Source organism: Neovison vison, chromosome 2, assembly GCF_020171115.1.
Source record: "Neovison vison isolate M4711 chromosome 2, ASM_NN_V1, whole genome shotgun sequence".
NCBI lineage: Eukaryota > Metazoa > Chordata > Mammalia > Carnivora > Mustelidae > Neogale > Neogale vison.
Window position 1 is genome coordinate 53518649 of NC_058092.1, and position 24055 is coordinate 53542703.

General features: G+C 38.6%; 1 protein-coding gene across 1 annotated transcript in view; it reads left to right on the forward strand.

Annotated features, from left to right (window-relative positions):
• Window positions 1-243: 243 nt before the first annotated feature.
• RAVER2 (ribonucleoprotein, PTB binding 2) overlaps window positions 244-24055 on the forward strand; it is a 90886-nt gene continuing 67074 nt past the window's right edge. The window contains exons 1-2 of the mRNA XM_044238378.1: window positions 244-387; window positions 20795-20861. Of these exons, the coding sequence (XP_044094313.1) occupies window positions 319-387; window positions 20795-20861 (136 nt within the window). The 5' untranslated portion in view covers window positions 244-318. The remainder of the gene's footprint in view (window positions 388-20794; window positions 20862-24055) is intronic.

The following is a 24055-nucleotide window of genomic DNA, read 5'->3' on the forward strand; positions in this document are numbered from 1 at the left end:
GCTGCGGCGCCGCCTCCCTCCCCGCCACGGCCGGGCCCACTCTGCGGCCTCTGCCCGCCTCGCCCCCGCCCGGGCCTCCTCCCGCTTTCTCTCTCCGCTTCCCCTCGAACCTCCGGAGGAGCCCGCAGCCGCGGGGCGCCCGGGAAAATGGCGGCGGCGGGAGGCGGTAGCGGCGAGGGGGGCGCGGGCCTGGGCGGCGCGGCGGGGCCAGGGTCGCGGGCGCGCGGGCCGACCCCCTCCGCCGGCGCAAGCGAGGACGACCGGGGCCCCGCGCCCAGCGCGCTGCACCCCGAGGAGGTCGCCGCGCGGCTGCAGCGGATGCACCGGGAGCTGAGCAACCGCAGAAAAATCCTGGTGAAAAACCTGCCCCAGGACAGCAACTGCCAGGTACGAGGTTAGCGCTGGGAGGCGACCCGTCCGGGGGCATCGGGGCAGGGCTCCGGGGGAGGCTGTCCCGCGGCGTCCAGGCGGGTGCCCGGCGCCCTGGAACGCTCGAGGGGAGGAGGGGGGTCGGTGCGGAGTTAGAACCGTCTGTCGCTTTTGCAAAGCCCCCCGGGTTCTGAGCCTGAGGTCCCCCGGGGAGAGTGGCAGATCGGGAAACCGAGGCTCTGAGAGGCAAAGCGGCTGGTCCAAGGTCACGGGAATCCGGGGAGGCTGTCCTTAGTCCGTCCGGCTCTTTTCTTCCCCTGTGGCCCTTACGTGTGTGGGAGGAGAAGAAGTCGCGGGAGTAGTAGGGGAAAGGTGGGTGAGCGAGAGTGGAGGGGACCCGTGGAGCACAGTTTTGGGGGACCAAGTTTTCCGGAGTACCTTGAGAGGGTCCCTCCGGGGTCCTCCGGACTTGGGTGTGCCATGGGGGGCGGGGTCATGGGAGAGCTGGGAGTGAGTTTTGCTGCTGCAGAAGCACTTGCCCAAGTTTGTATGGAAGAGCTCTGTCTCCTCCGTTTACCAAGGCCTCGAAGTGGAGAGATTATCCCTGAGCTTTGGGGAACCTTGCGACCACCTCTGCCATGCCAAGTACTGGAGGATTTGTTACTCAGTGACTCAAAGAGGCTTAAAGACAGGCTACTTTGTGTCTTTGATCCAGATTAACTGGTAACTGTTGCTTCAAGATTAGAAACTTTGCATCTATTTAACTTTAACACCCCCCCCCACGCCCTTGATTGCCAAAGTCTACGTGGTGCTCATCGTAGAAAAGCAAGAAAATACAGAGAAGCACAAAGGGGAAGAATAGAAGTCACCTGTCTTTCTTTTCTCTCTTTTTACTTGTAGTTGACGCACAATGTTTGATTAGTTTCAGGTGTACTGCATAGTGGACAATTCCATACGTTAGGCTTTGCTCACCACGATGTTACCATCTGTCACCATACAAAGTTATTACAATGTTACTGACTAGTTTCCCTATGGTGTACTTCTCATGCGCATTATTTATTTATTTTATAACTGGAAGTTTGTGCCTCTTAATCTCCTTCACCCATCCCTTCCCTCCCCCAGTCCTTCTCCCTTCTGGCAACTACCAGTTCTCTGTGTCTGTGAGTCTGTTTGTTTGTTCTTTTGTTTTTTAGATACCACGTGTAAGTGAAATCATATGGTATTTGTCTTTCTCGGTCTGGCTTATTTCACTTAGCCTAATACCCCGCAGGTCCATCCATTTTGTCACCAATGGCAAGGAAATATTTCTGTATTTCTGATACTTAAAGACAGCCATTGTTAATGTGAGGGAGTATCCTTCTCCCTTTCCTGGTGCCTATGTATACATATACATTTTTGTTTCACACACATACACACATCAGGAAAAGAGAGAGACCATGTCTCTGTACTTCCGTGTTTCTTAATTGTCTAGATGTTTGTGTATATTTCATATACAGCTTGAAATTACGTATTTTGTGTGGATGGGGGAGGGTGGTCTGTCCTGGCAGTGGGAGATTTGGGCCGGTTCATGTAGTTCCTCATGTAACAGGATACAGGAAATTGCAAGTGGGCTGGCTATTGATAACTGCAGAGCAGTTCTTCCATAAGACCCGTAAAATAATAAGGGCAATGCCTCATTATTATGTAATTACACCTTAATAAATGAGAGCATATAACCTTATTATCTATATAAACGAGGGGCCATTTTGTTTCAAAAAGCGATATATCTCATTCCTCTTTCAGCTCTTTGTATTATTGTCTACTTTCCATCAGTCAGGTAGTATTTTGTGATGCTACCCATAAGAACACCTGCAATGGACTGATTTCATAGAGGCCAGTTTCTCCTACCCATGCAAATAGAAGACAGGAAAGGGGCTCAGGAGGAGGGATGCCTGGTAGAGGCAGGTGGTGTTAAAAGGAAAAAAAAGCCTGAATGGATAGCAGCTCTGTTTATAGATAATCTAGGAAAAGAGAGATGGAGAAATGTCCTATTATTTTTGTGGAGTGTCATCTATTTTTGTTGTATTTCCTTGCATTCTAAAAATGTTTAGACAACATTCTAGACAGTTGGCTCTATCCTTCTTTTGCTGTTGGTGTCTTTCTCATTTCCCTCATTAAGAGACTTGAAAAAATATACCAAAGGGTGTAAAAAAGGGAACAGTTTTAATTACTTGGCATGAGTGATGGATGGAGGTTTTATGTGATTTAGACTGATTTCTATTTTTGAGATATCCTTTCTCTGTTATGAATTTATGTTTGGCCTAAATCTTAGGATTTTCTGTAAGGTAGCAAGCATAAGCTATTGAATAAAATTGGTATAAGATCTACATATCTAGATGAGTCTTCCACTGCCAAGGGAAGTATCTTAAATTTTTATGTTAAGTTAAATTCTTATGCCATGTTTTTTTGAGAATTGAAGAATTTCATCTAAAAGCAGAAAAAAAAAAGTTATTAGGATCTAGAGATTCGTTTCCAGACTTGTTCTAGCATTTTTTCCAATGACAATTTATATTATAAAACATTGTTTTTAATATTTCTGATCTGTAGTTTTAAAATCTAAGCATATCAGCACACAAATAACATTTGTTTGAGTAATTTTTTTTTTCTGTCATCTTCTGTATTTGTATCTTTGCTAGTTTTCTGCTCACAATCGTAACTATGTGGTCCGGTTAAATAAGTAGAATAGAATAGTATACTAATTTTTAAAAGCAATTAAAAGGCAGTCTTCAGATTAATTAGACTGAGCATTGCTATTTTTGGTTGAATAAAATTAACATATACTTAATCTACTCTAAAGTTCTAATACTTTCATAAATAGGTTTTGCAAGAATTTGTTATATTTTCTCTTTTATTTCCCTTCACAATTCTAATTGCCTTAGTGGGTGCATTTTACTGTCAATTAGAAATGAGGATTTAACTTGAGATTTATCTTGTGCCTTTTAGCATTTATTGCTTGGCTAAACTACCTATTTATTCCCTGTGAAATAACTAACACGGTTTAAGAAAAAGTTATTACTTTTTGTTCAGTTGTTAAGTAATCAGATAATTTAAATATCAAATTCCTGTTCTTTTCTAGAAGACTCTATAGGTTCATTCATTCATTTATTTTGGAATATTAATTACATTAAGGACCAAGGCTATTACTAACTTCAGTTCTCAAGCTGTATAGCAATGTCTCTAGAAAAATTCCATTGGTAATTGATTAGTTAGGAGCCCAATAATATCCTTTAACATTTTTAAAACCTGAGTTTTTCCTTTATTAAGCAGGATTTTTATAAATCTTACTCAAATTGTAATTTTGGGTGAAAGCAGTTCTTAAAAGCTGCCTCATACAATAGTCACTGTGTAGTCAGGTGCTGTCTGGTTGGCCTCCTACGCTTTCTTGAATCCTCCTAGCCTTCTGTGTCTTCAGTCTCCTCTCTGGTTCATGTCCGTTTTCATCTCTTGCCCAGACTATTACAACTTTTCTTCTGTTTGTCATCTACCCTCATTATTGTCCTGTGTCTTGTGTTTAGCCCATCCTGCTTACTGCTTCCCCTGAGAGAACTTCCCCAAAGCACAAATCCAATCATGTCACTCTCCTGCAAAAAAAAAAAAAGAAAAAAGAAAGAAAGAAGGGAAGGTTTGGCTCCACATTCCCAGCACTGCTTCTCAAACACTTCCTCAAATGTCCCTCAACATATCTCTTTTCCTCAAATTGTAAGGAATAGTGGACCACCACTAGCCTACCCCAAGAATGAAATTGCTTTGAAGCTTCATGTTCTGACTGAAAAATTCTTATTAATTTTATGTCCTACGAATAAATTTGGATTTAATGTAAAAAACAGTGACTTAAACTTATTTCATTGTCCTCCAAATGTTTTTCATAAACTTAACACTTACGGAAGACTCACCGTGAATTTCTGCCCTCCTTTATTACCGCGGAGTACTCCGATCTTAGTCTGAAAAGTGTGACATAACAGGATAGAAATCTAAGACTCTAGGCTTTTTGTGACTTGGCCCCGCCTACATTTGCAGTCTCATTTCTTCTTAGTCCTACATTGGATTCTACTCTAGTTTTCTCAAGCTACTTAGAGCCCCAGGTACACAGTGGGCCACTGTGATTTGGATATTTATAGTAACGTCTTTGATTGTTTATGTTTTTGGAATGTAATTGTATTAACGTATCATGAAAAACATTTGGAATAATTATAATTACATGAATAATTAAACAATAAACAATGTTGATAACACTGCTTCTTAATCAGAATAGCCATTGTGAATGTGTATGTGTGTGTGTGTGTATGTGAATAGTCTTTTACAGCTCTGAACTTAGAATTTTGATTTAAGGTAATGTCCTAATATGTGTTTTTAATTGCCTTCCTATACATTGTTTATATTTGTTGGTTAACCTGGTCCTGTTTCAATAGAATTATTAATTCTGGGGTTTCAAAACAGAGAAGACAGTGGCATTGACTCCCTATGTTGTTTGAATTCACTTTTTTTTTCTAACATGTTAGGTATGTGTAAATGTGTTATGTTCTTGTTGTGTTTATTTTAGAATCTGAAAAAGATTTTCTTGTGTAATTAAGAGAAAATGTGAAGTGCTTAGGGCTAACAGCCAGGATCCGTAATAGAAGAAACATTCTATTGTCTCACTCTGGGCATTATTAGCTTTCATTTCAAAGTACTCTATTATAATAGTTAATTGAGAAGCTTGATGGTTAATTCACAGAGGCCCATTTGAAAGCATGGTATTATCAACCAAAAACTTTTTAGAATAACAAACCACCTAATGTAGAAAACTCCAGTTGATTTTTTTTTTTAAGAGCTACTTATTCCTGTTTTTCTTTCTTACTGGTTAAAAACCAATCAAATTTTCTCACATACATTTTGTTTTTTAACTGTAAGATTTTAAAATATGCATTATTTGTTTCATCTAATACTTTATTCAGTAATTCCAGCCTCTTTTTGTATTGGGCTATTGTTCACTTTTTCCTGATAATACTGGGATATCTTTGTATTTTGAAATTACTCTTTTTCTTACCCAGAATGCCATTTTGCTTACTTCCAAAAGCTACTTTTCATGGTGTAGTTGACATGCCTGAAAAGTTATCATTTTCTAATATAGTTAATCAGAATTTCATGATGAGTTGTACCCCTTTTCTGCATGTTTTATTATACTATTCCCAATGTAACAAGGACCCTGAAAGCTGCTAGAGGAACATCTTCTAGATTTCTGGGTCGCCACTGGCTCAGTAAGTTTTTTGTCTTGGCAGGAATTCTTGAAAAGTCTTTGAGCAATGCTTATTCTCTGATCTGGAAACATAGTCACGGAGAGCAGTACTTGGTGGCCAGCATCACAATGCTGCGTGTTAACAAGCCGCCCAAAGACTGTCAGGTGATTTACAGACCATGTTCTAATTCATGAATAGGTTATGCTCATGAATTATTTTTTTGGAGTTGTACCACGTTTTCTCATAGAATATGGTAGAGGATATTTAGTGCTGTTGGTTAGCATTTTAACAACGACTTAAGCTATGGTGCTTTGGAAGTTTACGAGTACTCTAACCAGTACAATAACCTGTAAAGAGATTTGTGCAGGAAGAGAAACACTCCCAGCTTCAAATCATGGACGGGAGCACCTTATGTCAGTGCTCAAGAAAGAGCTGTGTTTAAGGCAATTGCTCTTTGAGTAAACAAGATTCTGAACATCGGGAAAACAATAAATCATCTCTGATGGAAAGCTGTTGCTAAAAGGGATCCCTCTGACCCCCTGAGTTTTGTCTCTTACTACTTCTATTGGCACTTACCTTCCCTACCTTAGAGTTGGCTGTCCTTAGGAGCTACCAGAGCCCATTTCTTATTATGCTTACTTCTGCTTAGACCAGCTGAAACAGGCAAGTAAAGGGATGTTATTTTTTATTTTAAGATTTTTATGTATTTATCTGACAGAGCAACCCAGTGAGAGAGGGAACACAAGCTGGGGAGTGGGAGAAGTGGGCTTCCTGTGGAGCAGAGAGCCTGATGCGGCGCTCGATTCCAGGACCCTGGGATCATGATCTGAGCCCAAGACAGATGTGTAATGACTGAGCCACCCAGGAGCCCCAGGAATTTTTTTTTTAAGATTTTATTTATTTGACAGCGAGAGAGAAAGGGAGCGAGAACGAGCTCAAGCAGAGTGAGGGGCAGAAGGAGAAGCAGATCCAGGGTTTGATCCTGGGACTCCGGGGTCCTGACCGGAGCTGAGGGCAGATGCTTAACCAAGTCATCCAGGCACCCCCGGAATGTTAAAATGTAGATAAAACAAAATTATCTATAAGTTAAATATTTTAAAATTGCTTATCTGAAACCTTGGCTCTATTTATTGTTGGCTTCGGGAGGTAATTGCCTTACTCTAAGGGGATGATGTGCACTGAGAGGGGTAAGAAGTGAGAAGTGGGAAAGTCAGAACACTAGTCAGTATATTTGGGCTTATCCTTATCTGCAGAGCCTTGTCCTTGGTTGCTGTGCTGAATATCTTTCATTTGTTCCTCCAGATCTGTCTCCATCCTTCTTACCTGCGCTGTGTCCTGGGAGGCTTATCTTACTGTGGATTGCAACGACAAGGCTCTGTCCTCTGGTTTCTAGGTTGCATTTGGCCAGACCCACCAGTGGGAGATCAAAGAGTGGAGGAAAGATAGCCTGGAGCATTTATTCACCCAGCTCCCTTTCTGCTGGGATACCCTGGGTTGGCTGTTTCCTCTTTCAAAGGTCACGGTTCTTTCCAATGGTGTCCTCCATGCAGTTAAGCTCTCGCGGTTGTTGTAATCATCGCCTTTGCCTCTTTAGGCTTAGGGGTTATAGGGGACTCTTGCTATTCATAGGCTTTTTTTTTTTTTTAAGCCTTTGTAAGTAGTCTCTCTTAAAAATTCTCTCCAATTACTGAGTGTTTAAGTATGCCATATGTTTCGTGCTGAGAACCTGATGCTGTTGCCTACCTAGTCTCCTTACTTTCTCTTTGTTTTTCCTAATAGCACCCAGATTTTTCTTTGAGGCTCTACTCCTCCCTCATTATTTACCCGCTTCTATGGCTTGGGTCAGTTTGATAGAGATTACCCCCATCTGTTTGGGTGACATAAACCAACACACAGTGTTCTTCCCTTTTGGCATTAGAGTTGGTTACAGTATGGGCAATAACCTGGCCCTAAGCCAGTCAGTATGTCACAGTGCCTTGGCCACAGTGATTGTTTCAACCCAATATAATAAGAAGCTTAGAACCTTTGTTGGCTTGTTAAGGTAGGGGATTCTCTTTCTTCCCACTGGATACCAGTGCAGAGACATACTGCCCTGACTGCTGCTGGCAATCTGGGGACAGAAACAGAAATCCAAAGAAGAACTGATCCAAAGGGAAACAAAGTAGAGAAGCTGGACTGAACCCCTGATCAAACTATGTCTGAAACCTACCTCTGGATTTCATAGTTATACAAGTCACTAAGTTCTTTCATGAATTTCAAGTTGGGTCTTATGTTAAAACCAACCCTTAGTATCCTAATACAGAATTTTGATTTTTGAACAAAAGCAGAAAATCTCCATATTGGAAGGGATGGTAGAAGACATTTTATCTGACTCTTCTGCTTACTATGCTTACTATGTACAGCTAATTTAGAGCTCTTGACACATGAATTCTTGTACACTTTGTTAAAAGGTGTTAACCTTTACTTTCAAAGACATCACTCTTGGTAAAGTATCCTAATCCATCTTCAGTTAGCTTTGTTATAAATATCTTATTTATACTGAATATGTAAGTTAAAATCCCTGAAATTTTGATTTCTTGATACAAGTTCTCTCCTCCCATAATACAGAGAGAATTTATGGCATTGATTTTTGACTTATAACTTCAATTCCTCCAAACCACTAGTTTTCAGGAGTCCAGATTTCCTTGCAGTCTTATTATTTTCCCCTGGACACACACCACTACCACTTTGTCATTGTATCTCTTAAAATAGGAGCATGGTTGTCTAATTGAGGTCTTCCTGTAATCTCTCTGCCAGAACAAATTTCTCTTTCCTCTGGATATCTAGAACAACCATAACCCATTTGGTTTATTGGGTACCTATTATTGCCAGATACTGTATGTTGCATTTTGCTTACATTTGTTTATACTGTACTTAATCCTCATTTCAAGACTATAAGATTAGAATTACTCATTCCCATTTTATTGGTAGGGAAACAGATGCAAGATTAATGCCAAGAAGTTTGCCCAAGGTCATTCAACTAATTCGCAGTAGAGTGGAAAAGACTAATGTCTGTTTGATTCCAAAGCTCATATTCTTTTTTTTTTTCTTTCTTTTTTTTTTCCAAAGCTCATATTCTTATTCTGCACTGTATTATAATTGTAGTTCCCCTTTGCACACATTGTAATGTGTTTCAAAGGACTGGGACTGCGTAATATTTACCTTTGTATCACAAATATTTCACCTAGAACCTGACACATTGTTCCAAGGGAAATTTAAAACAGACAAGTACCACCCACCTACTTTGCTCTCAAATGTTAGACTTCTAGACATATGTCTGACATGCTGAAGCCCTCAGGATTGATCTGTGAAATGAACAAATTTTGCATTGTACAGTTGTGCTGGCTTTTTTGGCAATGATGTTACCCCAGTTACTTACAATAATTCAGTCAACTGTTTATGGCTTAGGAGTAGGTTGAAAGCCATAAACCCTCTCTCCAGGAAGTGCTAATATTCATAGACACACAATGATTTACACGCAAGTTCAAGGGATTGTGAATCTCTTATAACTTATGCCTGATCTCGCTGGGGAATTCAGACCCAGGTTGAGAAGTGCCTTTCCAGGCGGATATCATTTGATCATGTTTGTGGGACTTCACCTGAGTAGAGATCACTTGAGCATATCCAGAGCTGCTGCTTGAAGAGTTGTCAACAGACACTGTTGTGGGCCACCTTTAGGCCAAGGTGGGGGTGGTCCTCCATCTAGGCAAGAATAGAAATCAGGCTCCTTAATTTTCTTTCCTAAAGTCAACTGTGTCGCTTCATGTTTGATGTAAAAACTCTTTGCTCTCTGGCCACCCAGCAGTACCAACGGATATTTTTAGGCACTATACCTGGCACAGAAGTTTACAAGGAATTGCAGTGTGTTATTTCCCCCTCGAACACTTATTCAATGTCAAAGACTGTTTCTCTTTAAAGAACGTTTCTCTTTGAAACATGGGAAGACTCATGTGTTGTTCAGTGTTCTTCACAATAAGTATTTATTGATAAGAAACAAGTTTCTATCTTTTGTTAAACTTCTGAGTCCCTAACTCACTGTGAGCCCCTAAACCTGTTTTTTATGCCTTTTGTGCTTAATTTTGTGCTTATTTGCCGTCATTATCTTTAGGTGTGTGAGCTTAGTTCTCACTTCCCTGTGCTTGCTTGTACGTTTTCTTTGTGTTTGAAGCTTTCTGTTTAATGTTTGTTACCACTTGAACGCCAAAATAACATTAGAATTCATTGAATGTGCCTGTATTTGCAGGCATAAATTCTGCCTCTCATCCTTCTCCCTTACCCTACCCCATCAGATCCTTTTTGCCCCCAGCCAATTGGGCTTTTTATCTTTCTGCCTCCACTCACTACTGTGATTATCTGCTCCTAGCTCCCAGCTTACTTTTATTTCTTGGACTTTGTATTTTCTATTATCTACACATTTAACTGCTTGCTTTTGATTCCAGATTAGTCTCCGTGACTCTGACTTTCAACCCTGTGGGCTTTTTATAGCCTGGTCTAGTGTAAAGGTAACAGCAATAAACAAGAACATGTGAATCTATGAGGTTTTAAATTTTGAGATACTCTTAAACTTACAGAAAAGAATAATATGAAGAACTCCCCTCCCCCCACCGGGACCATTCAAGAGTGAACACTGACACCATGCTTTACCACCCCATGTACTTTACAAAACTGGACATTGTCTAGACAGCCACATCACTACCATCAAAGTCAGAATAATTGCACCTAATCCTTGGATCACATTTAAGATTTGCTAGTTTTCCCATGAAGGTCTTTCATAGTGAAAGAATCCAGTTCGGAATTATGTATTGCATTTGGTTGTCTTTTTAATCTTCTTTGGTCTGGAATAAGTCCTCCATCTTTGCTTGACTTTTATGACCTTGACCCCTTTGAAGTTTGGTAGGCCAGTTATTTTGTAGAATGTCCTTCAATTTGGGGTTGTCCGATGCTTCTCCATGATTAGATTCAAGTTAGTTATCCTTGGCAGGAATATCACAGGGTGGTGCATGTTTTAGATTTTGGCCCATTGTCGATAAAGTTAACTTTGATCGTTTTGACTGATTTTTATTGAAGTGGGATTTGCCAGGCTTCTCCATGCAAAGTTTTTTCCCTTTGCAACTAATAAGGATTTTAAAGGGGGGCACATTAATTAAGACTGTGTGAATATTCTATTCCCTTTCAAGTGTTTAATTTATTTACTAATTTATTTTAAAATGGGCTTATGGGTTCCTCTGTTGCTTAATGAGTGATATTTCATTAATACGATTACTTACTTTCATGCTTAAATTATTTTAGATTTGGGCAGTGGGAGCTTCTTCAAGCTGGCTCCTTTTGCATTGTACGGTTGTGCTGGCTTTTTAAATCTTTCTTAAAGATTTAAATCTTTCATTTTCCTTTTCAAATGAAGATTTCTTTGAAATCTTTCAAATCCTCTTCTTAAATCTTTCATTTTGCAATAATTTTAAAATTTAAAGAAAAAACTACAAATGTAGCACATAGAGTTCCCATATATTCTTTACTTGGTTTCCATTCATAATATGTCTTAAATACCCAAAGTACATTAGTCAGGACTAAGGCATTAACACATGGTACATTATCATTAATTGAACTTAAGACTTTGGATTTCATTAGGTTTCCCATGTCCTTTTTCTGTTCCAAGTTCCAATTTAGGGTGCCACATGGCACTCGGTTGTTATCTCACATTAGTCTCTCATCTGCACCAGTTCCTCAGTCTTTCCTTTTTTTTTTTTTTTTTTTGTAAGATTTTATTTATTTATCTGTTAGAGAGAGAGTGCATGGGGGAAGTAGCAGAGGGAGAGGGACAAGCAGGCTCTGTGCTGAGCATGGGGCCCAACAGGAGGCTCGATCACGTGACCTTGAGATTATGACCTGAGCTGAAATCAAGAGGCAGTCACTTACCTGACTGAGCCACACAGGTGCCTCCGTCTTTCCTTGTTTTATATGATCTTGACAGTTTGGGTGAAGTATCTTTTAGAATGCCCCTCAATTTGTGTTTGTATGATTTTCTCATGAGAGATAAGTGTTATGGAATTTTGGTAAGAATTCCACAGAGGTGAAGTACACTTCTGATCACATCATTTTAGGGGAAACGTGACTTACTACCAATGATGTTAACCTTGATCATCTGCTTAAGGCGACATCTGCTCCATCACTCATTTAAAGATACCACTTTTCCCATTCACAATTCCTTGGAGACTAGTCATTAATTCCAGCACAAACTTATGGAAGGGTCTGATGTCCTTGTGACATGTCACTGTCATTTGCTAGAGTCCTGCCTTTGTTTTTAACATAAAGATGTTGTGACTTATTTTGTACTTCCTGTGCTCCAGCCCTAGAATCAGCCTTTTCATGAAGGCATCTGTTATGGACCAAATGTTTGTGTTCCTCCAAATTCACATGTTGAAGACCTAACACCCATTGTGGCCATAGTTGGAGATGGGCACCTGTGGAAGTAATTAAAGTTTAAAAAGTCCTAAGGGTGGGGACTTGATCCAGTAGAAATACCCCCCAAAGATTAGTTGGCCATAGAGTTGAGGATCCATTTCTGACTTCTCTATTCTGTTCCACTGATTTATGTGTCTGTTTTTGTGCCAGTCATACTGTCTTGATGATGACAGCTTTGTAATAGAGCTTAAAGTCTGGCATTGTGATGCCACCAACTTTGCTTTTCTTTTTCAACATTCCTCTGGCTATTTAGGATCTTATCTGGTTCCATACAAATTTTAGGATCATTTATTCCAGCTCTGTGAAAAATGTTGATGGTATTTTGATAGGAATTGCACTGAATGTGTAGATTGCTCTTGGTAGCATAGACATTTTAACAATATTTATTCTTCCAATTCATGATCGTAGAATGTTTTTCCATTTATTTGTGTCATCCTCAAGTATATAATACTTCCTAAGTATTCTGTGGGTTTTGGAGCACAGATCCTTTACGTCTCTGGTTAGATTTATTCCTAGGTATCTTATGGTTTGGGTGCAATTGTGCATAGGATCAATTCCTTAATTTCTCTTTCTTCTGTCTCATTGTTAGTGCATAGCAATGCAACTGATGTGCATTGATTTTATATCCTGCCATAATTCCTACATGAGTTCTAGAAATTTTAGGGTGGAGTCTTTTGGGTTTTCCACATAAAGTATCACGTCATCTGTGAAGAGTAGGAGTTTGACTTTATCTTTGCCAATTGGAATGCCATTTCTTTCTTTTTGTTGTCTGATTGCTGAGGCTAGGACTTCTAGTACTGTGTTGAACAGCAGTGGTGAGAGTGGGCATCCCTGCCGTGTTCCTGAACTAAGGGAAAAGCTCTCGGTTTTTCCCCATTGAGAATGATATTCACAGATGGCTTTTATGATGTTGAGGTATGATCTCTCTATCCCTACGCTGTGAAGAGGGTTGTTTGTTTGGTTGGTTTTTACTGTGAAGAGTTTTCATCAAGAAAGCATCCTGTATTTGGCCAGTGCTTTTTCTCCATCAGTTGAGAGGATCATGTGGTCCTTGTCCTTTTTTAGTTAATGTGATGTATCATGTTGATTGACTTGCTAATGTTGAATCATCCTTGCAGCCTAGGAATAAATCCCACTTGGTCATGGTGAATAATTATTTTAATGTACCGAAAGGTACAAACGTAGTGACCTGAAGGGGCACCTGCACCCCAGTGTTCCCAGCAGCCATGTCCATGATAGCCAAACCATGGAAAGAGCCAAAATGTCCATGAACAGATGAATGGATAAAGAAAAGATAGTGTATATATACAGTGGAATACTACTCAGCCATCAGAAAGGATGAATACTTACAATTTACATCAACGTGGATGGAACTGGAGGGTATTATGCTGGGCAAAAAAAAGTCAATCAGAGAAAGACAATTATCATATGGTTTTACTCATATTTAGAACATAAACAGGGCTGAGGACTGTAAGGGAAGGGAAGGAAAACAGAGTGGGAAGTCATCAGAGGGAGGAAAACCATGAGAAACTCTTAACTATAGGGAACAAACTGAGGGTTGCTGGAGTGGAGGTGGGTGGGGAGATGGGGTAATTGGGTAATGGGCACGAAGGAGGGCACATCATGTGAGGAGCACTGGGTGTTCTATTCAACTGATTAATTATTGAACACTACATCTGAAACTAAGGATGTACTGTAAATTGGTTAATTGAATTTAAATTTAAAAAAAAGTACCCTCATCTCTTACAATATTACAAGAAGACACCAGAGAGCTTGCTGTCTGTTATGTGCCTCCCTTTCCCTGCCCCGAATATGTGCAAGTACTAAAGCAAGACCGTGTGAGGATGATGAAGTGTTTTTAAGCCATGTTAGGGAGTTTGGATTTTATTTTAAGGAAAATGAGGATCCATTGAAATATTTAAACAAGGGAGCTATGCAATTTGATTTCTAGCTGTCAGAAAGTAAAACTGTGTTGGTTTGGTTTCTATCTTTCAAACCTTGTTCTTGGCCTGATCTTCATGTCAAGATTAGGAGGTCAATGATGCAGTGAGCTTTAGGAATGTGATGGGAATTGATTATTTCATAGACTTTATTTTGCAGTGCTGACACTTAAGATGCAATACACATAGTGGGTCACTGTGTTTGCTCTGGAGTCTGTTCACTTGGGTTTGAATACCAGATACATCACATACTGTCTGTACAGCAAGGCACTATAATTTCCTAGGCCTCAGTGTCCTCATCTTTAAAATCTGCATTATAGGGGCACCTGAGTGGCTCAGTTTGTTAAGCATCTGTTTCTTGATTTCCGCTCAGATCATGATCTCAGGGTTGTGAGATTGAGCCATAAGTTGGGCACCGTGCTGGGCATGGAGCCTGCTTAAGATTCTCTCTCTCTCTCTTTCACACCCGTCCCAATTTTTCACACACAGACACACGCACACATGAGTGTGTGTATGTGTGTAAATAAAAACATATATATTCCAGCTCATTTGGACTGAATAGGTTTGGAGATAATGTCCATAGAATACCTGGGATAAAATGAGCACTCAGTAAATAATGCTTACTATTATTCTGCTAATAAAAAGAAGCTGGTAGTTTATTTATTTATTTATTTATTTATTTATTTATTTATTTTTTAAGGCAAAATCAGAATGTTCCCCTGGCAAGAAGTTTGTATTCAAATGAACTTCCCAACAAAGCAGTTTCATTGAAAATTGTTAAAAATTTACCCAAGTTGAAATTGACGTCACATTTACTCAGCTAATATCACAAAAAGATATTATATGATAAATCCTGCATTGGACACAAAGGAAAAATAGAAAAGAAAGAAAAAGTATATTACCTGGTGTGGAACATGGAAATGCAGTTCCAAGCAAGCATATATAGCATATATAGGTTTGGAGCCTAGAAGAGAGGTTTGAAGGTAGAAGTAAGAATTTGGAGATCACCGCATGAAGATGGGACTGAAGGCATCTCAACTCATGCAGAAAAAGCATTGATCAAGTTTAACACCCATTCCTAATAAAAACTCGTACCGAGCATGAATAGAAAAGAACTTCCTCAAATTTGAAAATTATCTAGAAAACCCAAAGTAATGGTGTTCTGTGGTGAAATAGTGAAAACTTTACCCCTGAGATTAGGAACAATGCTGGCATCACTTCCATTCAAGATTGTACTGGAAACTGTAGCTAGCATAACATGGCTAACTGACTCAAACTTGATGAGTAGAAGGAAAATTTAAAAACTGTTGGAACACAAAGTGTCTTCATGGCTGGGGTAGGAAAAGATTTCTTTTTTTTTTTTTTTAAGGTTTTATTTATTTATTTGACAGAGAGCAAGAGAGATCACAAGTAAGCAGAGAGGTACGCAGAGAGAGGAGGGGGGGGAAGCAGACTCCCCACTCAGCAGAGAGCCTGATGCGGGGCTCAATCCCAGAACCCTGAGATCATGACCCAAGCTGAAGGCAGAGGCTTAACCCACTGAGCCACCCAGGCGCCCCGGAAAAGATTTCTTAAGGCACACAAAACGCAAATGGTAAAGGGAAGAATTACAAATTTGGCTTCTATGACAAATTTCTCTTCACCAGAAAAAACTCACAAATAAAATGTAGGGGAATACATTTATAATAGTTTCCAACAAAGAATTAGTGTGCAGAATATATTTTGAAAAACTCCTATAAATCAATAAAAGATAAATACAATAGGAAAATGGCCATCAAGATGAGTGTTTTACAGAAAGGGAAATAAATGGCAAATAAATATGAAAAGATGCCTATATCAGAGTTCTTCAAAGAAAGAGCTTATATGTAACATTTATATTAACATCTATTTATATTATATACAGATATACATAGAGCTGTTGACTAATTGTGGGAACTGGTAAGGCCAGAATCTGTCAGGTATACCAGTAGGCTAGAGAGTCTGGCATATGTTGGTGCTACCATCTTAAGGCAGGATTTCTTCTTTGGGAAACCTCAGTTTAAAACTAACCATCACAATCCTCTACCTTTACTAATCAAGGGAATGCAAATTAAGATCACAGTGTGGTACAGTTATATATCAATTAAACTGACAAAACTTAAATAACTGGTAACACCACGCATTTTACGGTTATGTGTCAGCGGGACTCTTGTATACTCTTTATTTTTTTTTTAAAGGTTTTATTTATTTATTTGACAGAGATCACAAGAAGGCAGAGAAGCAGGCAGAGAGAGAGAGAGGAGGAAGCAGGCTCCCCGCTGAGCAGAGAGTCCGATGCGGGGCTCGATCCCAGGACCCTGGAATCATGACCTGAGCCAAAGGCAGAGGCTTTAACCCACTGAGCCACCCAGGCACCCCACTCTCGTATACTCTTGATGGGGACATAAGATGCTACAACCATTCCAGCACATAAGTTGGCACTTTCTTACAAGGATGATCATTTGTATGTGTGCAGCCCCAAAATTTCATTCCTTCAGAAACTTGCACATGAGTGCCAGGAAATACATAAACTTTTTAAGACTGTGTTAGTTGTTTTAAAATATGGAAGTAGCAAAGCAACCTAGAAACAAACCAAATATTCACTGGTAGAAAAGAAAAATGGATCCATAAATCGTACTGTAGGCATAGAACAGAATATCAAACCATAGTGAATAAATGGCCAGGTAGAACACAAGTGAATTTTTGGAGCATAGTATTAAAAAAGCAAGGCACCTAAATAAATAAATAAATAAATGGCCCAGAAGATTAAAAATAGCATAATAGCATTTCTCTAAAGCTCAGAAACAAGTGAAATGAATCAACAAATTGTTTAGGAATACATGCCTACGTTAGGAACTCCAGCCATGGGGGAAGGTGGTTGGATGGGCTAGCAAAGGAATGCAGAAGTCAATGCAACAGTGTTGCTAATGTTTCAGTCTTCACGTTTAGTGATGGGTTCCCAGGTCCTTATTTCATTATTATGCCTCATAACTTAATATGTTACACGTAATATCTTCGTATTATAAAATCATTAAAAATTTTCAAGGACAAGTAGCAAAAGTGTATTTTTTTTCCCAAAAGAGTGGACTTTGAAATTAGAGTGCTTTAATCTGTGAAAGCCTTTCTTAGGCAAAAGAAATAAAGTAAGTTGGAAAAGGACTTAGAAGACAGTGTGATTAAAGCTGAAAACTAAGGCTGGGTTTCATTGTGGTTGTCAGTTCTTTCCCAAGGAGATATTTTGTATGTGTAAAACTTTTTGTTTAATTCCAGGAAGTAATAAGGAATGTGGTCTGGAAATAGGTTGCCAAAGCTCTCTAATACTATTAGTTTTGATGAACTCATCTTACTGTGAGAAATTTGTAACTGATATTCCTGGCCAGAAGGTGCTACTTTATTCTTTAAAATTAACTTGTAAGTTAATAGAAATGTCATAAAGTTAGAGTAGAATAGAGAGAATTTTATTTGTTTGGGTTCTGTGTGGTGGAGCGTAGTAGAATTCTGGCAAATTGTTGTTAGGACTCTCTTTCAGGTTTTAAGTTTTTAATTTGGCCAACTTACTGAGGCTCAAATTGAGGGGTGACCCACTTTTGCCTGGGTCAAATCAACCAGGACATGGGGGGAAAATAATTATTGTTGTTTTTTCTTTGCAAAAAGCTTTGTAAGGTTTGCCAATTGGCAGTCTCTGTATCCCATATCTGGTGCATTGAAAGAGAGGTATTTTAAAAATAAAATTTTTAAGTTGCAAAATGCATCTTTGAATACGTAAGATCTCTCTCAGGTAATTCTCTCAGCTGAACGAGTAACATAACGTCATTTGTTTAAAGATACTTGATAATGTGAGCAGCAGTGTCATGTTTTCTTTATCTGGCATTCGACAGCTGTTAAACAGTGAAATGAGAGATTAGAGTCTGTGCAACTAAAAGCATACACTGGATCCCTTCAAACAAAACTGAGCCACCTTCTATATTAAGGATTAAATTAGTCGATTGGCAAGACGTATATGCTATGCTATTGAGAGAATTAGATCTTCTTAATGAATACACTGTATGCATTGAGTCCAAGGAAACACTGAAGCTTACAAAAACTACCATAGCAAGATGTAAACTAATCTGTATATTGATCATGCTACTGTATAATTCATCAAACCGTATTATATGAAATCTGTAGTATATATATATTTTAAAACATACCTAATATTGACTTACTAATAGAGAATACTAAACTACCAACTTCACCTTTCTCTAATTTCTTATCATAGGCGATTATCTTTTTTCCACCCAGCGTTATGTTTTTATACTTTGTCTATTATATCATTCTTTTCCCCCTTGCATTGTGTTAAAAGGGAAAATATTGTCTCAACTTGGAACTGTCCACATTTTTTTTTCCCATTTCCATGTGATCACTTATTAGGGCACTAATAATACTGTTTTTGTAACTATTGGTGGTAGTATACTCTTTTTAGTTAGCTCTGGAAGGAATCCAGTAGGATGATATAGGGGTTAAAGGTACCAGACTGGTGAATCTCCCCTCAGCGAGTTATTTGATTTTGCTCTGCTGAGGTTTCTTGATTTTTATTTATTTATTTTTCTATAAAAGTTTTTTTGTTTTGTTTTGTTTTGTTATTAAGATTTTATTTTTAAGGAACACGTGGGTGGCTCAGTTGGTTAAACATCTGCCTTTGGCTAAGGTCATGATCCCAGAGTCCTGGGATCAAGTCCTGCATTGGGCTCCTTGCTGAGCAGGGAGGCTGCTTCTCCCTCTGCCTGTAGCTCCCCCTGCTTGTGCTCTCTCTCTCTTTCTGACACATAATAAAATCTTTAAAAAAAAAAAAAAAAGATTTTATTTTTAATTAATTTCTACATCCAACATGAAGCTTGAACTTACAATGCTGAGAGCAAGAGTCACATGCTCTTAACTGAGCCACCCAGGTGCCCCCACCCTTTTTAAAATTACTTATTTAAGTAATCTCTCTACCCAACAAGGGGCTTGAACTCATGACCCCAAGATCAAGAGTCAAGAGCATGCACCTTTCTGTAGGATAGCCCTGTCATTGTCAGGCCTGGTTTCCTGATTTTTATTGGAAAAGGGTGACTTAGTAAAAGTGAAATGAAAGCTAACTATATTAATGGCAAGATTAAGAATTATTATTGAGTTAGTTTCTGTTGTGAACTTAGCGTATTGGCACTTGTATATGTTTAATTTATTCATATGCAAGATAAAACAGATCAGCTATAACTTTCCAATCTAGGATCAGAATGTCCACCTATGTGATAGTCCAGTTCCTTTAGAAAACAGTAATTCCATCTGTGTGTATTATGAGTAAATTTACTAAGGCCACATATCAATTCAGTGACAAAATAATTGTATTCATTTTAGTGTATATTTGAGTGCCTAGTATCTGCTAAGCAATACAAGTATACACACATATATGAAATATAGTTCTTGTACTTAAGTGTTGTCAGTTTAACAGGAAGGATTAGGAATAGAAATCTGCTTTTTTGAGACCCCACGTGGGTGAAATTGATACCAGCAGAAACAAGTTCAGACTGGATTAATAATGGAAACAGAATGAATAGGAAAGCCAGTTTCAACACCTTAGGGAGCCAAGCGGGACTAAATTGAATTACATATATACCTTGATGGCGGTTTTTGTTTTCATACCCAGGGATCTCTAGGTTTGCATCTACCTGTATCTATTCTCTTTGCTGATATTATAGCATCTACAAGTGTATTACTTCTTAAAAACTCAGTTATGTGTCATATACAAAGAGAAATGTTTAATATTTCTGTCAGACAGGCATAAATAAAATATGACCATTGTTAGCATGGAGGTGATAGAGGTCGTATCCCACAGAAAAGAATTGGAATAAACCTTGGGCACCTGGGTGGCTCAGTGGGTTAAGCGTCCGACTCTTGATTTCAGCTCCGGTCGTGATTTCAGTGTCATGAGATTGAGCCCCACATTGGGCTCCATGCTGAGCATGGAGACTGCTTGGGATTCCCTCTTTCCCTTTCTCTCTGCCGAACCTCCCCCCCACCGCCCTGCCACAACAGCTTGCATGCTCTCTCTCTTAATCATAATAAATAAGCAAGTAAGTAAATAAATAAAATTGGAAGAAAACTTCATGAAAGAATATTTGAGCGGGATTTCAAAGGATGCATGCAATTTCAGGTGATGTTCAGGAGCTTTGCACCATGCAAGGTCAAGGAATCGGCATGAGTAGCAATTCAGAGTGAGGACTGGGCATGACATCCTGGTGGAATAGTGAATGCCCATTGAGAAGAAACATGATCTATGTGCAGGTTATGTACTGGGAGATATGCTTGGGGAGGTAGGTTGATGTCATACTTGGCATGGAATGTGTTTAAGTTAAACAAATAATGGAGATCCATGAAAGGTTCTTCACATGGCAGATGGTGTTGGTTAGTGGTTGGCTTGTACAGTTGGATTATCCACTAACTGCATTTGTTTTTGTTTTGTTTTGTTTTAAAGATTTTATTAATTTATTTGACAGAGTGAGAAAGGGAACACAAGCAGGAGTGGTAGAGGGAAAACAGGCTTCCCGCTGAGCAGGGAGCCCGATGCTGGGCTGGATCCCAGGACCCCCGGATCATGACCTGAGCCGAAGGCAGACACTCAATGACTGAGCCACCCAGTTCCCCCAACTAACTGCACTTGTGTGTTTATTTGAATTCATGTTTTGTCTCTTTCAGGAAGTTCATGATTTATTACAAGACTATGAGTTAAAGTATTGTTATGTGGACAGAAATAAGCGAACAGGTAAGATTTCAACTTTAATCACCTAGTTTCATTTTGATTCTAAGTGTGTACATTATTAAACAAGATTACTGTCTTTTCATTCTTAAGATAATCTCTGAAATTCTTTTTTTTTAAGATTTTATTTATTTATTTGACAGACAGAGATCACAAGTAGGCAGAGAGGCAGGCAGAGAGAGAGGAAGGGAAGCAGGCTCCCTGCTGAGCAGAAAGCCGGATGTGGATGCGGGGCTCAATCCCAGGACCCTGAGATCATGACCTGAATCGAAGGCAGGGGTTAACCCACTGAGCCACCAGGCACCCCAATCTCTGAAATTCTGAAGCATTAAGTCATACAAATGCTACTCACACGATGTATTTTCTGAGGATAACATTAGTATCCTAAATTATAATCACATAATTTATATGTATGTCACTAAAGACATTATTTTGTAAAGATTTTTCTAATATGTTATGCTGTAATAAATATTTATAGGCTTGGTAGCCTTCCATTTTTTTTTTTATTGAAGTGTATAACTTTTTTTTGTAGGTATACAAAATACTGATTCTATAATTCTATGTATTACCCAGTGCTCACCACATTAAGTGTAGTTACCATATGTCACCATACAGCATTACGGACTGTATTTCCCTATGCTGTACTTTTCATCTCCATCACTTACTTCATAAGTACAAACTGGAAGTTTGTACCTCTTAATTCCCTTTATATATTTTGCCCATCCTCCCCACTTCCCCTCAGGCAACCAGTTTGTTCTCTGTATTTTTTTTAATTTTTAAATTTTATTTATTTATTTTAAATTTCTTTCCAGTGATCCAGATTTCATTGTTATGCACCACACCCAGTGCTCCATGCAAGCACTCCCCAACCCCCCACACTGTTTTTGTTTTTTTAAGTAAGGCCTATGCCCAGCATGGGGCTCAAATTCATGACTCCAAGATCAAGAGTCACACACTCTAGACTGAGCCAGTCAGGTACCTGTTGTTTGTTTTTGTTTATTCATTTGTTTTTTAGATTCCACATATTAGTGAAATCACATGGTATTTGTCTTCCTCTGTCTGATTTATTTTACTTAGTGTTACACCCTGTAGGTCTGTCCATGTGGTTGCGAATGGCAAGATCTCATTCTTTATTATGGCCACATAAATTATGGCCAAGTAATTTGGCCATCGTATCTTTATCCATTAATCCATTAATGGACAGTTCAGTTGCTTCCATATCTTTAGTTGTTGTTAATAATGCTGCAGTAAACAGAAATGCATATGTCTTTTCAAATTAATGTTTTTATTTTCTTTGAGGAGATACCCAGTAGTGGAATTACTGGATCATATAGCAATTCTATTTTTAAATTTTTGAGGCACTTCCATATTGTCTTCCACAATGGCTGCACTAATTTGCATTCCTATCAACAATGCACAAGGGTTCCTTTTTCTCTTCATCCTCATCAACACTTGTTATTTCTTGTCATTTTGATACTATTCTTCTAGCTATTCTGACTGGTGCGAGGTAATATTGTAATTTTGATGTGCATTTCTCTGATGATGAGAGATGTTGAGCATCTTTTCATGTATGTGTTGGCCATCTGTGTGTCTTCTTTGGAGAAATGTCTATTCAGGTCCTCTGCCTATTTTTTAAGTCAGATTGTTTTTTAGTGGTTTGTGTGTGTGTGTGTGCGCGTGCATGTGTGTTGAGTTGTATGAGTTTATAGGTTTTGGATATCAATCCTTTATCATATATATCATTTGTAAATTTCTACTCCCTTTCATTATGTTGTCTTTTTGTTTTGTTGATGATCTCCTTTGCTGGGCAAATTATTTTTGTGTAGGCACAGTGGTTTATTTTTGCTTTTGTTTCCCTTGCCTGAGGAGACATATCCATAAATATTTTGCTAAGGGTGATGTCCAAGAGATCATTGCCTCTTTTTTTTCAACCATTAGGGGTTTTATGGGTTCAGGTCTCACATATAGGTCTTTAGTTCATTTTGACTGTGTTTTGTGTATGGTGTAAAAAAGTGATCCAGATTCATTCTTTCGCATGTCGCTATCTAGTTTTCCCAGCACCATGTATTGAATAGACTGTCTTTCCTATTGTATATTCTTGCCTCTTTTGTTATAGATTAATTGACCATATAGGTATGGGCTTATTTGGGGACTCTGTTTCATTGATCTATGTGTCTGTTTTTGTGCCAGTACCAAACTGTTTTGATTACCGTGGTTTGTAGTAGACCTTGAAATCTGGGATTGTGATACCTCAAGCTTTGTTCTTTCTCGAGATTCCTTTAGCGTTTTGAGGTCCCTTGAGGTTCCATGTAAATTTTAGGATTATTTGTTCTAGTTCTGTGAAAAATGTTGGTATTTCGTTAGAGATTGCATTAAATCTGTAGATGGCTTTGAGTAGTATGGACATTTTGTGAGTATTTGTTCTTCCAGTCCAGGAGCATGAGCTATCTTTCCATTTGCTTGTGCCATCTTCAGTTTCATCATTGTCCTAGTTTTCAGAGTACAGGTCTTTTACATGCTTGGTTAAATTTATTCCTAGAAATTTTATTCTTTTTGGTGCTATTAAAAATTAATTGTTTTCTTTCTCTTTCCTGCTATTTCATTATTAGTGTACAGAAAAGCAACTGTTTTTTGTGTATTAATTTTGAATCTTGCAGCTTTACGAATTCATTAATTCTAATAGTTTTTGTGGAATCTTTATGGTTTTCTATGAATAATGTCATGTCATTTGCAAATCGTGACAATTTAACTTCTTCCTTACCAATTTGGATGACTTTTCTGACCTAATTGCTATGGTTAGGACTTGCAGACTATACTGAATAAAAAGAATGGACATCATTGTCTTGTTTCTAATCTTAGAGAAAAAAAATTTCCAGTTTTTAAACCATTGAATATGATGTTAGCTGTGGATTTTTCATTAATGACCTTTATTTAGCTTAAGGTATCCCCTGAACACACTTTGTTAAGAGTTTTTTAACATGAACAGATGTTGAATTTTGTCAAATGCCTTATCTGCATGTATTGAGATGATTTTATGGTTTTTATTCTTATTTTGTTAATGTGGTTTATCACATTGATTGATTTGTGAATATTGAACCTTCCTGCATCCCTGGAATAAATCTCACTTGTTCTAGTTGAATGATCCTTTCAATGTATTGCTGAATACACTTGCTAATATTTTGTTCAGGATTTTTGCATCT